Source organism: Aedes albopictus, chromosome 2 (genome assembly GCF_035046485.1).
Source record: "Aedes albopictus strain Foshan chromosome 2, AalbF5, whole genome shotgun sequence".
NCBI classification, from domain to species: Eukaryota; Metazoa; Arthropoda; class Insecta; order Diptera; family Culicidae; genus Aedes; species Aedes albopictus.
The window spans coordinates 511,990,063-512,010,269 of NC_085137.1; the positions used below are offsets into that span (position 1 = coordinate 511,990,063).

Genomic DNA, 20,207 nt, shown 5'->3' on the forward strand with positions numbered 1-20,207 from the left:
TTAATCTAGCTCTTTTTTGTTCCCAGCTCCCATAGAACCTTACGGACTTCGAAGGACGGTTCACCAGCGTCCACTGGAGACCAACCGGCTCGAAAACCACGAATCCTACCTTATATGTCCGGGCAAGTCTCCCATCCTTGTAGACCCCAACAGCCCCGTAAGTAGACTACACATTGTTTTACACACCATTTGGCATCCTCATCATCGCTGGCCTGTGCACGGTCATAACCAAAGCGGTGAACCGATTGCAGCTACCACTACTACTTCACATCCTACTACTGCTACTACCAGCCGAAGCCGAGTGCTATTGCATAGATCTAACTCCGCATCCAGTACCGTTCGTGCCAATTCAACCGCCAAAACTCCATCCAACAGCTTACACAACAGCAAGATCCCTTCATCGTCCACGGAAAGTAATCATCGCCGCCGTTTTTCCTCGGAAGGCAATACCGATCATCATCGCAATGGTCATAATCTTAACAATCATAGAAAGCAGATCGCTGTTCCTCCCACGCTCCATCGTCCACCCGTGTTCGGTCGAGGGCGCCATCCCAGTTATGGATCTACATCAACTATGGTCCATATTTGGGACTGCTCCGATGAGGAGGATGACTACAACAGCGGTGGCGAACTCGATCGAACGAATGAGTTGGACAGTGGCGAAGATTACGATGAGCAATATGAGGATGAGAGTAATCATATTGCACATCGGTACGATCATTCGGAGTACCTCATCGACATATACCATTGGCTCGTACATCGACGTCGGTATCATCGACCACGGTCTAGTAATTGATTCATTGACTGCTTTGCCATTTAGGGATAAGGAATAGTTGAAAATTGTAATATAATTTGTAGGTGACTAGACTCAATCAGAAGAGTCATCAGAAAAGAATCGTTGTATTTACAGTTCCTATCGATAGGATTGCTTGAGCAAAGATTTTTGCGAAGGTATGTTTCTCGCCATAACAGTATTTATTCAATAAACGTCATTTTCCATCGCCAATTGACTACTTTTACCGACATAATGACAATTCCTTTTGTGTTCTGATTAGGTGTTCGTTGTTGTACTTCATTCACCTTCCAATCATCTTTCAATTCCTATGTTTTCTTTTACAAATTTTCCTTGTATGTGTGAGTAAATAATACCACGTCAACGATCTTTTGAATAAACATCAGTTCGTTTCCGTTTTTCTTTCAAGTTCATTCGCATTAAACCATCACAATATCAATCATGTCATTCAGTCAGACGTCCACCCCGAATGAGTCTCACTTCGGAAATAATCATAATCATTTCAACCTCAGCAAAATCGGCGTCAAGTGCTATGGAAAGGAACATATATTTTTGCTCCGGATTTCGGATCATCGCGACCCACTAGCAATATTGCTACATTCATTGGTAACGACGGCACCGGAAGAGCTGCAATTCGATGAAATTGGTGATGGGCGGGAGAATTGCTCAGCCGGTAAATAAGATTTAATTGCACTGACCGAATAGAAGCGGTCGGACAATTACAAGGATTGAAGGACTTTTTCTGCCCTGTTATTGTGGAGAAATGGGTTTACCACTTCCATATTGAGGATTGGGCCATATTATAGGAACTCAAAATGGATTGACAATAAACTGAAGCGTGATAAACTAAGTAGGGCTGTCGAAGCTTCCTATGATTTGGTATTTTTATTTTTTTTACTACTCTTTTGTGATTAAAGTGGTATTTATAAAATTACCAAAATCATTCGTATTTGAGTGTTCCAGGTTTAAACTAATAGAGAAATCTTATAGATTTTTCCCTGAGAATTAATAAAAAATGAACAAGTTTGTAACAATCTTCTCTAGCTTAGCTTAACATAAACTGACTTGTATGTCATATCAATGCTTGTTTCTGCATGATTGATCTGATCACGGATGAATTGCACTGAAGTCAAGCTAAATATCTTAAAAAAAAAACACATGTATACAATAAATATACTCAAATAGATACATAGAAATATAGTATGTGAGCTATCACCTGTCAGATTGCTCAAAAAAGTGAAATTCAAGGAAACAAGCAGAAGAGATAATTGGCATGATGCAATTCGAACTGTGACAAAAAGAAACAAAAATTCAAGCCGATACTCATGATGACGAAGTCAGGAAACCAACAAACAAACCATGACCTATAGTATAGGACTGAACTAATAAAATGATTGAAATAGAATCCACTGAAAAACAATAACACGGAGCAAACTCACCGGATAATCGCCTTGGTGTTCTGAGTTGCTCCGTGCAGCAATTACTTTCATCTGGCGTGACACGAAAGAGTTCCCGCAAACTTACTGTCAAAATATGAGAATATTTGACGCACTTTTCAAGAAATAACAGCTATTTACTCATTTTTTGAAAAGTGAAAATTTTGCCTAACCCGATCATTTTGTTTATCTCCTGTATAGCAATACCCCATGAGAAATCTCCTAGATTATGTCTTCCAGTAACCTCCAAAAACGTGCTACCCATCAACCAGAAACGTTCTTGATTGGGTTGTCAACGTGCAGTAGAACATTATTATTTTCCACTGCATCCTTAGAGCATCGATAACTGGTTTTAAATGTATATTCTTAACCTCACCTTTCTTTAAAAAAAAAAATCATCAAGTTTTCCAAAAAACACATTTTTTCGAATCATTACGTAATTAATGAACGTTCACCTGTGAATAGTCCATATTAATTATGTAAGCCAAAAGAACACACAAAAGTTCGAATGAGTGTAATCAGTTTTGTACCTTTTAATTCCGTCCTATTTCAGGTTCAAAACTGATTACACTCATTCGAAGAGAGTATTCTGCTTAGAGGGTTCGAAAAGTCGGTACAAGAACACGAAAGTTGAAAATAAATTAATACACAATTTATGATCGATATTGGCAACATACCATTTTGGCAACATTAAATTTTCCTCGTGTTGCCAAAATCGGTAAGAAATTGAATCGGGAAAATTTTAAACTATTATGTAACCCGAAATCCTAAGTCGGTTTCCACAAAGCTTTATATCAGGATAAGATGCGCCAGTTAGACAGAACCTAGGCCATAGGAGTTATAGAAGAGCTCGAGAGGACTTTTGAGTCGGCAGCAATTGTTTCAGGGTTAGAGTTTTTGGATCGCTACAAAACGTTGATAAAATCAAAATTGTTACTTGGGATGTTAAATCATGTGTTTCATACATGGAAACGTCTGAAGAAGGATAGTAGAAATGTATTCCTTTATTCATCCGGATAGTTCTAGATTTTCTAGTCGATTTTCCTAAATTACACAAAAAACACTCGAAAATGCCTGAAATTGTTTTTCGAATTCCATAAAAAATACATTTTTAAATTTGAAAACGGGTAATCCTGTTAGTATTAGCTCAAGGTTTTCGACATCAGACATGATCGTTGTTTTTCCTCATGTTTTTCTCCCTTTGAGTCTTCAGAGCTTTTGAAGAAGCTACGCCGAGAAGATCTACTGTAATTCCCCCAACTAACATTTTTGCTGCATAAGACTTTAAGAGAGTTTTCTTCCAAATGCGTTTCCTACATAAGATCTTTTGTTAGTAGGGCTGTCGTTATTACCTTATTAATTTCTGTAAATTCATTCCACATTTTTATTTTATTATAAGGGCATTTGTACTAGAATGTTTGAGTTATAAAATTTTTGATCATTTCTACATTAATTTCTCTAAAAAATAGTATGGTAAAATCTCAAGGGTTGAAAAAAATGAGTTCAACATCACAATTATCGCCATACCCTTAGGGTTTCATGCTAAGAAATATTTATAATATATAAACTGCCATAATTTTTCTGACACCCCTTCGGTTAGTTTCAATTTTTAGATTATCGGTTGTATGAATGTTGGTTTTGTAGAAAATTCACGTTTTAGGACTTAATTATTTCAGTAGGCCACACCCTAGTGAGAAACTGTACCGCCATTGACGACAAAACGTTGCTAAAGGGAGATTGAGTGCGTGCATTTAAAGGGTGCTAACATGGCAGATGCTAAAATGAAATTGGAAATGAGAAAGATTATATGAGTGCTCATGGGCGCAGCCATCTTCCAGAATCAGAAGGCTGGCCAGAAATAATACAGGCATTCGTGTGTAAAAAACGGTGGCAAGCGCAGTGGAGTGGTTAAATAAACCCCCCTCCCCTACCGACCCTCCTTTAGGGGACGGATGTGGGAGTTACGCTTGCCTCCCTTCGAGTAAATAGGTCCGGAGTAAGTAAATTGACCACCCTGACGGCCACTTTCTGATTCCCCACAGGACCTCGTATCCGTTGAATAGAACGGTCACACACGGCGGCTCGGAAGTCAAGATGGCTTCCGGGCCTAGCAGCAAAGGATTCGCCATCGTCTGTTCAGGACGATCTCCCTAGGCCATTGGCCTTAAGTGTTAAGGAGGAGTTCCCCTCTCGGCCATCCAAGGTGGCCATCGTGCCCACGAGGTAGATGCCTGAAATCCCCCCAGCAACGCCCGCTGGTTCCACCGACCGAGTATCGGTCCGACAATCCGCCATCGTTCGCCATTCCGGTGAGAGTTCTGGCCGCAATGTAGGATCTGAGACACAGCTGTGTAAGTCTCAGTAGTTACAAAGATTTTTAACAGCAGTGACTGATCAGTAAAGTTGTCTCATTATGTCACTATGTGCAATTTTGAATCACTAGAATATCTACTTCAACATTCAGTTTTGCTGTCAGCCCTGCTTTTATTTTTTTTGAATTGGGTAGTTCGCCATTTGTTGAACGGTTAGTACTGATTTTTTTTTGTTTTCAAAATCTAAATTATGACTAGAAGCACTCATTTCTAAAACTTCAATTTGAAGTTCCCTAAATTCTATTTTTTTAAGAAAATAGAACATTTGTATTGGAAGTGTTCAACTTGAATGTTAAGCTAGCTTTATTGTTGAACGGCTCAAGCTTTGTTCGTGATTGATGATGTATAACCCTACCTAAACCTATCGTTGACCTGTTTTTATTTTGGCCATGAAACCCAACATAGATCCAACAGTTATCAGTTGTGTGTTCGATAGTGGTCCAACATTCAAAAAAAATTGACCCAAATTTGACATCCGATCATTTTCCAGTGTGATGGAATTATTATGAGTTTTTTTGCTCAGCTAGTCACTTGAGTGACAATTCCTTCAAATGACAAGGAGTCTCATTTGACGAGAGCTCAGGTAGATTGGAATTGTTTTAAACATGAGTAGAAGCAAAAACGACTAAAAAGATTTATTGGATAATGTTAACATGGTTTAAAAGATTTTTTGCAATACTGAAAGATTTAGGGGAAAGGCTCAGGGAATTTTCAAAAGGGTTTGAAGTTGCTTCAGGATTTCTGGTGATACCAGGGACATCCCCTGGAACGCCCCTGCAACGACCTTAAACTCCCGGGAAAATCCCTGAAACCCCTTGAAACGCCTCTGATAAATAATGGAACGCCCATGAAACCTCCTGAAATACCCCTGGGACCCCTGAAGGCCCATGAAGCCCATGAAGCACCTGAAACACCCTCAAACACCCTGGAACGATTTTAAAAGCCCCTGAAATACTCTTGGAAATCATTTGATAACCCCTTGAAACTCCCTCGATCGCTCCTGAAACTTCCAGAGACACTCATGCAGTGGTGTCATCGTGGTTACTCCAAGTTACTCACTGAGTAACCAGCTCTTGGAGTAAAACAAAATATTTTTCAACTCCCAGTATGAGCGCTCTCGCAAATATAAGAAAAACATGTAACAAAATAGCTTCCTAGTGAAATTAGGAATTGTTTCCGTCCTACTGGATATAGAAAAAAAAGTCTTAGTGATTTTTTTCGATAATTTAGCGCCCTGCCCAGACTCGTGCACAGAAATGACGTATTTTCAGTAAAATGTGGAAGGGCGCCTACTTAATATATGGAGCTGGGGTATTGGGAGGGATTTATCTCTAAAATCCCCATCCTTGGGTACGAGCTTGACGCCCTCTCATAGGTGCCAACTTGTGACGTAGTTGGGTGGAGGGCGAAGCTCTCCAAAGATGCTCAAATTGGAACTTTTTTTTAGCCTAATGCTCTAATTTTCACTTAAAAATGTTGAATTAAGGTGAAATGCGTCAAATTTGTCGCGTATGCGGCCTAATATATGTAAGAGAAAAAAAGCTTTGGTTTCAGCGCCCCCGTAGGTGTAAAAAAGCTCTCTTATAGAAGGCGGAATTCGGAATGTTTTTTTTTCCTCTTTACCTAGATATGAATATCACATCTATAACTTTTCGATATGTTTGCGCCCACAAAATAAAAGCTTCCTATCTGATCCCCTATCTGATTTCCCAAGTGGAAAATGATCTACTAGTCGAAATAAATAAGCTGTACAAAAATGAGCGTTTTCGGTTGATATTTAGGGGTGGCGCAAAGGGTTTAAGTGAAATTTTTGCTAGAACAAACGTTCGAAAAATATTTCAAATTTAATTTTCAAACATAAAATTTCTAAACTAAATCAGTGATTCTGGAAACCAATCGGGCCAAATTTGTGCTCAAAATTGTGATATCTCTACTGGTTTCTGAGATATTTGAAAAAAATGTCGTATTTCGGTACGGTGGGTTGGATACCAAAATATAATATTTTTTTTTTTCAAATATCTCAGAAACCAGTAGAGATATCGCAATTTTGAGCACAAATTTGGCCCAATTGGGTTCTAGAATCACCTATTTAGTCTGAAATGTTTGAAATGTTTTTGAATGTTTGTTCTAACATATCAACAGAAATCGCTCATTTTTGTACAGCTCACTTATTCAGACTAGTAGATCATATTCCACTTGGGAAATCATATCCCTGCGAGATTTTTTAAATTAAACTTGCAGAAAATATTATTGAATTTTTTTTTTGGAAATCCTTTAGTGATTCCTTCGAAAAACCCATTGAGAGATTCATCCAGAAAATTTAATGGATATTTTCAGAAATTCATTCAAAAATCCTCCAGATATTTTTTTGAAATCCCTCAGCTATTCCTTCTAGAAATCTTCAAGGGGATTTAAAAAAATCGGTAATTGCAATGAACCCGCCTCGGGCTGAAAATCTTATAAATATAAATAAATATAAACAATGAAATAAAAAAATTCTGCCAGGAATGACTTTGGAGATTTCTTTTAAAAATCCTTCAGGAATCGATCAACCAACTTAAATAGTACTCAGCGCTTAGAAAAACAATGGCGCCATCGTATACGGTCTTTAAGATGGTGACAGCAGATGAGTTATGTTAAACAACGCTACGGTGGCACTATCTGATCGATTCATAGTGACCGTTTAAGTTATTTTATTGATCCATTCTTCCATTGATTCCTTAAGAAAACTCAAAGAATTTTCTCCAAAGTTTATTAAAGATTTTCTTAGCAATTAGTTGGGGAACTTTTTTTTATAAAAACTTCTCTGAATTCCATCCGGTGTTGCTCCATAGATTTCTTCAGAAAATCCTCCAGGAATTTCTTTCGGAGAGTTTAGAATTTCCTTCGAAATTTTCTTTAGAGGATCCCTCAGTAATGTATCCAAAAATAACTTTAGAGAAGCTATCATGGGTATCCTTAAGCTGTTAATGGGTTAAAAAAATCATCGGAAATTTGTCTTAGAATTCCTTCAGAATTTTCTACGGGAATTCCTTTAAAAACTTTTTCAAAGATTCTTTCATGAATTCTTCAGAAATTTGTCCAGGTATTCTTTAAGAAATTCGTTCAGGTATTTCTTAAGGAAGACTAACAGAGATTTGTTCAGGGATTCCATTGCAAATTCCCGCACTAAAGTGCCCAGAAATTCCATCAGGGATTCATCCGGAAAATCCTGCAGGAATTCCTCCTGAGATTCCTGCAGGAGCTCACTCTAAAGTTCCTTAAGAATTTCATCTTATATTCCTCCCTGTATTACATTAGGAATTTATCCGGTATTTCTTCTAAGGCTGACTTTAATATGTAACATCTCCATGGGTTCTTTTAGAAATTTATTCAAAAATATTTTCTGAATTTTTTTTTAAAATACTTTAAGAAATATCTCAAGAGTTTTTTTTTATCTTTACCAGCGCTTATACATATATGCGTTTCACCAGGTATTATAACAGATTTTTTTTCGAGAATTTCGTTCACAAATTTCTCTATGAATTATTTCATAAAATCTTCACAGAATTCTATTGAAGGATTTCTCCTGGAATTTTCGAGTAAATTCCTCAATATTACTTTTTCTAGGAAGACCGCCAAAGTTTTCCCGAGAAGTTTCTCCAGGTATTTCTCCACTAAGTTTTTTCCAGTAATTTCTTCAGGGGTTCTTTCAAAAATACCTGCTTGTATCCCTTCTGAAATTCCTTTGAGGAAATATTTTTCCCTCCAGAAACTTCTTTAGATTTTTAAGTATAACTTCAAGAAATTCAACAAGGGATTTCTTAAATAGTTCTTTCATGGAGATTTTCAGAAATTATTTCAAAAATGTCTTTACAAACCCCTACAAAGAAAGATTGCTTGGCAAATTGCTGCTACGGTTTCTATAAGAATTCGTTGAGAAGTTTGTCGGTTTTTCCAGCAGAAATTCCTACAAGGATTTTTTTAAAGAAATTGCTGCCCCATCAGAAACATCTCCCAGTCCCAGAATGTCTTTGGAGATCCTTGCAGAGCTTGTTGGAATGTTCCTCCAGCGATTGCTCAGGGAATTCCGCTGAAGGAGTTATCTTTAAATACTTCCGGAGACAGCTTTGGAAATATTTTGGAGGGATTCCTAGAAAAAATTGTAGCAATTTCTGAAATAATTCCTGGGAGAACGTCTGGGATAATAAATACCGATAAAACATGGGAAACTTAAGTTAGCCACTTAATTCATAGAAAAAATCATGAGAAACTTCTAATGGAATTCTGAAAGCAATTGCAAGGAAAAATGCTCGAGAAGTTTTTGGAGGAATTCGTGGAAAAATCCATAGAGGAATTTCTGAAAGAATCTTTGAAAACAACTATTTGTGGAACCTCTAGAGAAACTTTTTTTAAATACATATATAAAAAGAAATTATAAAAAACAGGAAAAATTTCAAGAATAATCTCTTGAGAATTTTCTAAAGAGGTTTCCAAATAAATACCCGAGAAAATCCATGAAATGGAGCAATTCCTTAAGGAACCTCTTTGAAAATTCAAGCAATAATTACTTAAAAACTTGATAAATTTCTGAATTCACAAAGATAAACCCTAGAGGTATTTCTGATAGAATCTCCTGATCTGTGAAAAAATATCCCCTGCAATTGCAACTTTTAAGAAATGCTTGGTGAAATTCCTAGAAGAAGTTTTTGAGGAATTTCCTGGAAAAATTCTGATACTCAAAGTCAACACTTAGCACTCCATCAAAAAATATCTAACGTATTTTTTTGAAGAAACTCGAGAGAAATTTCGGAAAGAATTTCTGAAGAAACCCATGAACCAGTTTCATGATTTGCCTTAATTTTTTTTTTGAGAACTTCTGAAAGAATCCCTGGAGGAATTCCTAGCGAAATTTTAAAAGATACTAAAAGGAATCTTAAAATGTATTCTTCCTTAAATCATTCTAAAAAAAATGGTCGATGTTCTTCTTTTTGTAAACATTCCATAATTGTTTTGATAACTCCTGAAAGAATCTATAAATGAATTTCTGGCGGAGTCCGTGAAGGTAATTGGACGTAATAGTGAATCATTTTTTTTTTGGGGCGTACCACTATAAGGAGCGCTGAAATTTGAAAACCTTGAGTAACCAGCTCTGATTTTAGCATGACAGCACTGCACTCATGGAATACCTCATAGGACCCGCTTAACCGTTTGAATCCTTTTGGAACACCCCTGGAGCATTCCTGAAACCTCTTGAAATGAAAGATTAGGTAAAGTGAAAAAAAATCTGATAGTCATGCGAAAAGTTTAGGTTATGCAAGTGTTCAACAATTGGATCATAATGAAAGTATGATAAATGTTGAGGGGGCATCCGTTTTTTACGTCACGTTAACAATAGGAATTTTCAACATCCCCTCCTCTCCACCGTTCATAGGGATTCTTCCTATATTTATTACATTGTTTGTCACATATTTCAGAACCAACCTCCCCCCCCTTCCCCCTCCAAGCATAAAGTACTTTATCGATGCCCTCTAAGTGTGTGTGTGTGTGTTTTTTTTTTATTTATTTATGACATTTTACACTAAGAGTGCATTCGTGTCACCTCTAAGTGTTAAGCATACCCCTCATGTTTGTGTAGTTATTGTGTGACTTTGATATTTGTGGACGGTTTGCCAATAAAGCTTATTTCGTAACAGCAGTTTTATTAAAATAATAATAAAAAATGTGTCATCAGCGCTACAAAATTTACAATTGTTTTTTTTTCTATGTAAAATATGTATCATTTTGTAACTAAATTGTTTCAATACCGTGGCACACATATACAGTTTCTTACCGATTTTGGCAACGCGAGATGAATTTTATGTTACTAAAATCGGTTTATGGTTTATTTTCAACTTTTATGCCTTATATTATGAATAAAGACTAGACACAAGTTATTTATTATTTTTAGCTTTATTAAGGAGATTTTCAGCCCGCGGCTGATTCATCTCCGAAACACACAAGTTAAATATTAAACGCTTCTCTTAGGCGACGGTCATAAACGTCATGATTTGTAAAAATGATGATTTTGGAAAAATTAATGAATTTTGCTAATTTAAGGCAATTTAAGGCTAAAAATATGTATTTATGAAGATTTAACTGTATTTTTTTTGTCAATAATTTATGTTGCCAAAATCGAGGAAAAAATGTTGCCAAATCGGCAATGTTGCCAAAATAGGGAGTAGACAAAAACGGGTGTTGCCAAAATTGGTAAGGGACTGCAGTGCATACGCATCTACATATATCATACGTTTACATTGAACTAGTTTACTCAAGTGAATTTTTCAGAAACTGTTCAACAATTTATGAATCACCCTACTATCAAGAAGTTTTAAACTTTAGTAAAATACAAAACTATAAAAAACCTTCAGCAGCCAATTCCGAAGCCGCATAATTGTAACAAAATTGGAAGATTTAAGGGGGAGGGGGAATGTTTTAAAAAAGCCACTACACCGTTTTCAACCAGAGGTTGCACAGACTGAACATTCACTAACATTAGACAACGGACAACACGGAACACCCAGTGGACCAGTGGAAGATTTTTCGTTTGACGAAAAGTTTCCTCCGGCTGTAGCGGGAATCGAACCCTCACTCCGTGGCACTCACAATACGCCTAAACGATTGACGCCGCTAACCGCACGGCCACGAAGCCCCCCGTAGGTATTGGGCAAGCCCTCAGGTCTTAACGTTTTGAGTCTAATACTGAATACTGAATGAAAATACGACCGTAAGAGCTTTTATTCGTTGGACACTCTTTTTGATCTTTACTAACTTGACTTTTGACCTTGGGCTAGTTCTTTCTCAAAGAAAACAACAAATTATGCATCTTTGTCTATATACCATGTGACAAACATCTACATAGTAGCGAAGAATATTCAAGAGAATGTATTCATTAACATCTAGAAAAATCGATCACATCACTTCTCGTCGTCGCCGTTTCTCAAACTGATACGCCTATCATCATGTGTTCTCATCAATTGCTTTACGGATCGATTGCTCCAGGCATCGACATGTGGTGCTTGCTTATGCCTACCGACTACGTTCCATCACAAGAAGCGATGTGACGATGGTGACGACTGACGACGAACGGCTCTTCTAGTTCGATGGATGCGCGTCTCATTAATGAGACTGTTACACATAATTTATGCCTCAATTTTGATTCTGTGTGTGCTACACACGCACATCACATTCGTTCACTCAATCACACATCACAGCTCTCTCTGGCGGCTGTCTGCTTTCATCGAATCGGTTTTTGGTTTCACTAGGGGTGGGTGGTCTGAAGTAATCTAATTCACGAATCGGTGAAGACTATAATTTCTGTTCTAGGATTCGTTAATGCGAACCGGCGTGTGACTCAAACAAAACAAATAAGACTTGAATCTTTGTTTTGAGTAGGATGAAAATCAGAACACTATCTGTGCTTCAAAAAGATAGGCTCGAATCTTACTCGAATACAAAATAAAACTAACTGAATGTAAAGTTCGGTTTTCCAGCTTCTCCTATGCTTTTCCGATATAGCCACATCATCTTCGTCAATGGTATCGCCAGCATTACTCTATAGAGCTAAATTTCCTGCTTTCTGTTAATCTTATATGTGTAATCACTATTTATTCGGCTGTTATTGATTGTTTGCGGTATAATCAATATGCAAACTTATCTGTCTGCTATGCATTTCGGAATTTGTATGATGATTTTGTAATTCAGATCAACTGTATGTTATTCAGCGGTGGAAGATCAAAGCCTGCGTATTATCCTTTTATTTATTACCAGTTCCATGAGGCTTGGTAGGGTTGGATTACGAATGGAAGCTACGGTAAACGCACAGCAATACAGTCCAGAATAGTGTCGAAGCGGAGCACTGGAGTAACTAGGATTTGTTTTTGTGGAGGGGGCCCAGGGGGGGCTCACTTGAGATGACTTTTCCCGAGCAGAGGAAAAAAGCTCAATAATAGCATATTTTGATATGGAGAACAAAAAGTGATATTTGTTTGTTTGAGATAAGAGGTAAAAGTACTGAAAATAATATCTCAATTTCACTCCTGGAACATCATCATCATAGCACATTTAGCTCTTGGCAAGATCTAACCAATAGCAGTGAGCTATTTGATTGATCTTCAAATATCATATTTTGCTATTGGTTCAAGAACAAATTTTTGCTATTATTTTCAGTACTTTTACCTCTTATCTCAAACAAACCAATATCACGTTTTGATCGTCAGTACTTGAACTCTGCCCGGGTTAAGAGGCATGGTCGCCCAATATGTGAATATACAAATCGGCATTGAGGAAACAAAATGACTGTTTTCGTAGGCTTCGTGGCCGAGCGGTTAGCGGCGTCAGTCGTTTAGGTGTCTTGTAAACCTCGGAGTGTGGGTTCGATTCCCGCTTCAGTCGGGGAAAACTTTTCGTCAAACGAAAAATTCTCCGCTAGACCACTGTGTGTTATATGTGTTGTCCGTTGTCTAATGTTAGTAATGTTCAGTCTGTGCGGCCTCTAGCTGAAGACGGTGTAATTGTCTTTTTCTAGATTTGTTCCTAGTTCCATAAACTATATGAGTATGAATAATTCCTCTATGACTTTTTCTAAAGCTTGCTGCAGTGCTTCCATTATGGATTCCTCCAGAAATTCCTCCAAGAATGTATTCAGGGATTCCACCAGACATTTCTTTGGGAATTTTGAGGTTCCTCCAGCGATTATTACAGTGCTGTTTCCGCGGTTTCCTTCAGGAATTTCTCCAGAGATCCAGAGATTTATTCAGGGACTTCTCCATATATTCCTCCCAGATTTCCACTACAGCTGGCTCCAATAATTCCATTTGGAGTATATCAAAGTATTTCTGCAGGTATGTCTTCCAGAAATTCTATCAAAAAAATTTACTAGAGATTTGTCTTAAATTAATCCAGGAATTGCTTCAAAATTTTGTATGTAATATATAATTGTTCCTTCAAAAATTCGTCTAGATATTACTGCAGACATGGATTTTATCATATTTTTATCCAGGGATTACTTCAGAAATTCTTCCAAGTATTTGCTAGGATAACTCCCCTGTGATTCCTTAAGGAATTCTTCAGGGGATTGCTTCTGGGATTCCTCATGAGGTTCCTTCACAAATTCCTCCACGGAATTCATCCGAAAATACCTTCTGTGATTCTTTCAGGAGCAACATCCGGGATTATTTAAGAAAAAATTCTCTTAAAATTCCGCTAGAGATTCCTCTAGGAATTTCTCCAGAGCTACAGGGGATAGGCAAAATGATCGGGACAGGCAAAATTTTCACTTTCCAAAAAATGTTCAACTAGCTGTAACTTTTCGAAAAGTGCATCAAATATTCTCAAATTTTTACTGTAAGTTCCTCAACTAGTTGTGTATCAGTGGACAAAATTTGGAAAAGATCGGACAATTCTTCACGAAGTTATAAAGATTTTTGAAAAAGATAAAATTATCCGATAGCCAACTTTAAGCTGTTATATCTCCGGATTCAATGAACCGATTGCAATGAAATTTTGACCATTCAAGACTTATATAATGAACTCTAGAAAACATTTAACTTAACTTGAAATTTTTAACAAGCGAAAAAGTTATAGCGATTTTATTTTTTTCACGATTTTTTAGTAAATTGGTCTACTTTTATTATGCATCCCATTGCTTTTTCAATTTATTGGCGGCTATGTTGTTACTTTCCTTCAAAACGCATTTATATATAAGTCAATTAGAGGGAAACTAAATGAACTATTATTTGCATCTTAAATTTTGAAACGATGTTGATGTTTTGGATAATTTGGTGTTTTTTTAGAAAAATAATCTAATCGTTATAACTTTCTTCCGTGTTAAGAATATTAAGTTAAGTCAATGGTTTTTAATAGCTCATTATATAAGTCATAAATGGACAAAATTTCATTGCATTCGGTTCATTGAATCCGGAGATATAACAGCTCAAAGATGGCTATCGGATAATTTTACCTTTTTCAAAAATATTTATAACTTCGTGAAGAATTGTCCGATCTTTTCCAAATTTTGTCCACTGATACACAACTAGTTGAGGAACTTACAGTAAAAATTTGAAAATATTTGATGCACTTTTCGAAAAGTTACAGGTAGTTGAACATTTTTTGAAAAGTGAAAATTTTGCCTGTCCCGATCATTTTGTCTATCCCCTGTACCTCCAGATATTCTTCCACGAATTCCTCCAGGGATTCTTCCTGAAAGTTCTCCAGTAATTCTCCAAGAAAACCTTCCAAAAATTCCTCCAGGGATTTCTCCAAGGATTTCTCCAGGTATTTCTAATGGAATTTATGCAAGGATTCCTCCAGGAATTCCTGTGGAGATTTCTCAAGGATCTCTCTAGGAATACCTCTTGATATTCTTACAGGTATTCCTCTAGAGATGCCTCAAGGAATTCAACTAGAGATTCTGTCAGAAATTTCTCCAGAAATTCATTCAGAGATTCCTCCAGAAATTCCTCCAGGGATTTCTCTACGGATTCCTCCAGGGATTACTCCAGGAGTTAAACTGGATATTACGCAAGGATTCCTCTAGGAATTCATCAAGTGATTCCACCTGGGATTGTTCCAGGAATTCATTCAGGAATTCCACCTAAAAATTCTCCAGTGATTCTTCAATAAAATCCTACAAAAATTCATAGAGGGATTTCCTCAAGAATGCTTTCAGGCATTACTTGTGGAATTTATGCAAGGATTCCTACAGGAGTTCCTCTGGAGATTTTTTAAGGATTCCTCTAGGAATACTTTTTGAGATTCCTCCAGGTATTCCTCTAGAGATACCTCAAGGAATTCATCTAGAGATTCTATCAGGAATTCCTCCAGAAATTCATTCAGTGATTCCTCCAGCAATTCTTCCAGTGATTCTTCAAGAAAATCCTGCTGAAATTCCTTCAGGGATTTCTCTTTGGATTCCTCCAGAGACTACTCCAGCAGTTCCCCTGGAGATTTCTGAAGAAATTTCTCTAGAGATTCATCCAGGAATTCTTACAGAAATTTCTCTAGGCGTTCCTCCAGGAATTCCTTCAGGAGTTCCTCTAAAGAATTCTCTTGGGATTGCTCTAGGAATTCCTCCAGGATTTCATCCAGGGACTCCTCCAGGAAGTTCCATCAGGATACCTTCTGTGATTCTTTCGGGAACAACTTCCGGGATTATTTTGAAAATGCCTTCAAGCACTTTTTATGGAACTCCTTCAGGAATTCCTCCCGGAATTCTGACAGGAACTCCTCCAGAGATTCCTTCAGTAATTGCTACAGGGATTCCTCCAAGAGTTCCTCTACGAACTCTTATTAGGATTCCTTCAGGATTTCCTCAAGAATTTCAGCGATTTCTTCAATACTTCCTCCTGGGATTTCTTCAAAACTCCTTCTGGAACTCCTTCAGAAATTGATCCTTGGATTCCTTCCTGGGATTCCCTTCCAGAGATGCTTCGAAGGAATAGAAATTCCTTCAGGAATTGTTCCAGAATTCCTCTGTGAATTCCTTCAGGGATTGGTCCAGAAATTCATCTTAAAATTCCGCTAGAGATTCCTCCAAGAATTTCTCCAGAGCTTCCTCCAGGGATTTCTCCACGAATTCCTCCAGGGATTCTTCGTGAAAGTTCTCCAGTAATTCTCCAAGAAAACCCTCCAGAAATTCCTCCAGGTATTTCTCCAAGGATTTCTCCAGGCATTTCTCATGGAATTTATGCATGGATTCCTCCGGGAGTTCTTGTGGAGAATTCTCAAGGATTCCTCTTGGAGATTCCTACAGATATTCCTCTAGAGATACCTCAACGAATTCATCTAGAGACTATATCAGGAATTTCTCCATGAATTCCTCCAGAAATTCATTCAGAGACTCCTCCAGGAATTCTTCCAGCGATTCTTCAAAAATTCTTCCTCAAATTACTTCAGGGATTTCTATACGGATTACTTGAGGGATTACTACAAAGGTTCCTCTGGAGATTTCTCGAGCATTCATCTAGGAATTTGTCTAGAGATTCTACCAGGAATTGCTCCAGGAATTCATTTAGGGATTGCTCCAGGAATTCCTTCAGAGATTCTTCCTGAAAATTCTCCAGTGATTCTTCAATAACATCCTCCAAAAATCCTCCAGGGATTTTTTAAAGAATGGCTTCAGGCATTCCTAATGGAATTTATGCAAGGATTCCTACAGTAGTTCTGCTGGAGATTTCTCAAGGATTCTCTAGGAATACTCCTTGAGATTCCTCTATTCCTCTAGAGATACCTCAAGGAATTCATCTAGAAATTCTTTCAGGAATTCCTCCAGAAATTCATTCAGAGATTCCTCCTGGAATTCTTCCAGCGATTCTTCAAGAAAATCCTCCTGAAATTCCTTCAGGGATTTCTCTTCGGATTCCTCCAGGGATTACGCCAGCAGTTCCCCTGGAGATTTCTCAAGAAATTTCTCTAGAGATTCCTCCAGGAATCCTTACATAAATATCTCCAGGAATTCCTTCAGAAGTTCCTCTAAAGAATCCTCTTGAGATTGCTCTAGGAATTCCTCCAGGGTTTCATCCAGGGACTCCTTCAGGAATACCTTTAAGAGCTCCACCAGGAATTATCCCAAGAATTCCAGAATAAATTATCACAGGAATTCCATCAGAAATTCCTTCAGAAATTACTACGGCAATTTCTCCAGTAATATCTTCAGGAAATCCTCCTCCTGGAGTTTATACAGGCATTATTCCAAAAATTCCTCCAGGGATTCCTACATTTGTTCCTCCTGAGGTTATCTTAGGAATTCCTTCTTCAAGAATCCCCCAGGAAACCCAGTAGAAATTCACCCACAAATTGCTCCCGGAAATTATCCAAGAATTATTCTAGGTAGTCCTCTAGGTATTCCTCCAGAATTTCATCCAGGCATTTTCTCAGGGATTCCTCCAGGAATTGCATCAAGAATACCACCAGGAATTACCCCAAGAATCTCTCGAGGAATTGATCCAGGAATTTCTCAAGAGATTTCTTCAGTAATTCCTCCAAGATTTTTTCCAGCGATTCCTCCAAAAATTCTTCCAGACCAGTGTTGGTAAAATCACACTCACCGCAGACTCATGAAACGCTCCCACGTGAGCAAACTCGCGCGCGATTCTGAATCATTTTCTCACGCGCGAGATTTTCATGCAAAAACTTGCTCTCACGAGTCAAGCTCCGAAATCTCGTTTGCTTGTAAAACGAATCCAAATCAATTTGAACGGCATTCAATGTTATTCAACACTAGGAATTATATGATAGAACAATTTGCTTTTGTTCTATCATATAATCCTTAAAACTTTGATGTAAATAATAAGAATACCAAGAAATAAAGCAATGAGTGAAATGGCGAGTCAACTCATGCATGATTTTTACGGCGGTGAGTTTGGCGAGTCAAGAATCGCGCGTGAAACAACTCAACCATGAGCTTTGAGAATTTGAGTTTTTACCAACACTGCTCCAGAGTTCTTTCCAGGAATTTCTTCTCCAGGAATTCCTTCAGAGATTCCTCAAAAGATTTTTCAAGAGATTCCTCCAGGAATACCTCCGATAAATCCTCAAGTAGTTCGTCCAAATATTCCTGGAATTTCTCCAGAAATTCCTTTGGTAATTCCTCTAGGTATTTCTCTAGGAATTTCTTCAGAAATTTCACCACGGATTCGTCTCAGAATCCCTTTAGAGATTCCTCCAGAATTTCATTAAGGAAATCCTCCAGGAATTCTTCCAGGGAAAGTTCCTCTGAAGTTCCTCAAGAATTCCTCAAGTGATTTCTTCAGGAATTCCTCATGGAATTCCACCAAGAATTTGTTCAGAAGCTCCTCCAGGCATTTCTCCTCAAGAAATTGTTTCAGGGATTCCTCCAGCGATTCCTCTAGTAATTTCTCCAGGGGCTATTCCAAGAATACCGCCTTGATTCTTTCAAGAATTTCTTCAGAAATTTCTCCATGGATTTCTCCCTGAATTCCTCTATGGAATCCTCCAGGATGCATCTAGGGATTCCTGCAGGATTTTTCCCGGGGTTTCCTCCAGAAATTCTGGAGCACTGTGACTTACTTTAACCCTTTGGAGACGGATGGGTGACATTAGCCCAGCCGTAAAAACCGACCTTTACAAACGTGATTTAGACCAGCGAGGCTGCAGAAAGGCGAAAATGCCGTCTCCAAAGGGTTAAACATATAAATACTTACATGCCAGAAGCGCTTTCAAATATTTCTCCAGTAAATTTTCAGGAATACATTCAGAGAAGATTCTTTTGGGATTCTCCCACGGTATCCTCCCAAAAATTCTCTAGAAAATGCACCACGAATTCCTCTAGGAATTGCTTTTAAAATTCCTCCAGAAACTTTTCTTCGAATTCATTCCAGTCATTCGTCCAGGAGTTCTTCATGTAAATTCCAGGATTTTTCCAAGAATTTCATCATTTGAGAGTTGACTGAAAACCGTTAACGCAAATTATTTTGGACTGCAAACCGAAAATCCAAGAAATTTCTGAAAATAATTCTTCAAGATTTTTTCCATGAATTCCCTTCAGAAATTATTATTATTATTAAGGTGTCCTCGAGAGTTTCATCCAATGATAGTTTCAATTTCAAAAATGCCTCCAACGATCCTTCCGGGAATACGTATAGGAGTATCTGAAACTATTTTAAAGAAATTCCGCAAGGTTGTACTTGGAACAATACAACTGAAGGCTTATTCTTAGAGGAATAGAGAATCTGGCTATTTCAACATTGCTAATACATTTAGACAAATTGGATGATTAATTACTGAAAAACTCCAGTTAGTCATAAAAGACATTATGTAGACTTTTTCGGACGGGTTTTCATTATGTTCTTTTGGAGAAAATCATGAAAAAAAATTAAGCATAGAAAAAAAATAGAAAGAACACGAAAAAAAAGAAAAGTAAATGAGATAATAGAAGGGGAAGGGGGATATCAATAAATGAGAAAAGTAAACAAACAAAACAAATGGTATGTAAAGTATCAAAATAACTGTAAGATAAAGATAATTACTTGATTAGTTTTACCGAAACAACACTAGCAAAGAAGTGCAATATCTACACCACACATTTGCTTACTCGTGCAAAAAAAAACTTGTTATTCTGCCTGGAATCATTGATTCATGTTCCGCACTTTTTTTTATTCTGTCTACTGCATTATTAGTCAGCATCAATTTATAATCAACATACATATCCACAATAAGAATACTACGTTGCCCCAGAAATCAATCACTTCTACACATATAAAAAAAGTTTTTTTTTAAATTTTCTTCTCTCTTTTGGTGCCAAACAAAATCGGTTCTCGTGTTGGTTGTGTGAAATCATAATTTATTAACGTTGTATTGATGACAAGTTGCATTTTTGCAGGAAGTTGTTTTTTTCTCGGAATGACTGAATTAACACCGTACCGTTTATCGAATCACAGGTTGTTTTATCGCGTGAAATAATTTAAACGAATTTAATTCGAGTGAAATAACGTTCTGTTGGCGTGTGTGCCTGGCCATGTGATAAGAGTGCTAATATGTGGTATGAAATTGATAATAATGTTGTAACAGTAATATAAGCTACCGGTCAATTGAGCGGAAAAGCATTATGTCACAGCACAAAGCTGCTCC

The 20,207-nt window shown here is 37.4% G+C and overlaps 1 protein-coding gene across 3 annotated transcripts in view; it reads left to right on the top strand.

Moving 5' to 3' along the window:
- Positions 1–20,207, top strand: part of LOC109404745 (fibrillin-3) — a 375,815-nt gene that overhangs the window by 304,765 nt on the left and 50,843 nt on the right. For all 3 annotated transcript variants that reach the window (XM_062854530.1, XM_062854531.1, XM_029870275.2), the window contains one exon: positions 27–157. In XM_062854530.1, the coding sequence (XP_062710514.1) occupies positions 27–157 (131 nt within the window). The remainder of the gene's footprint in view (positions 1–26; positions 158–20,207) is intronic.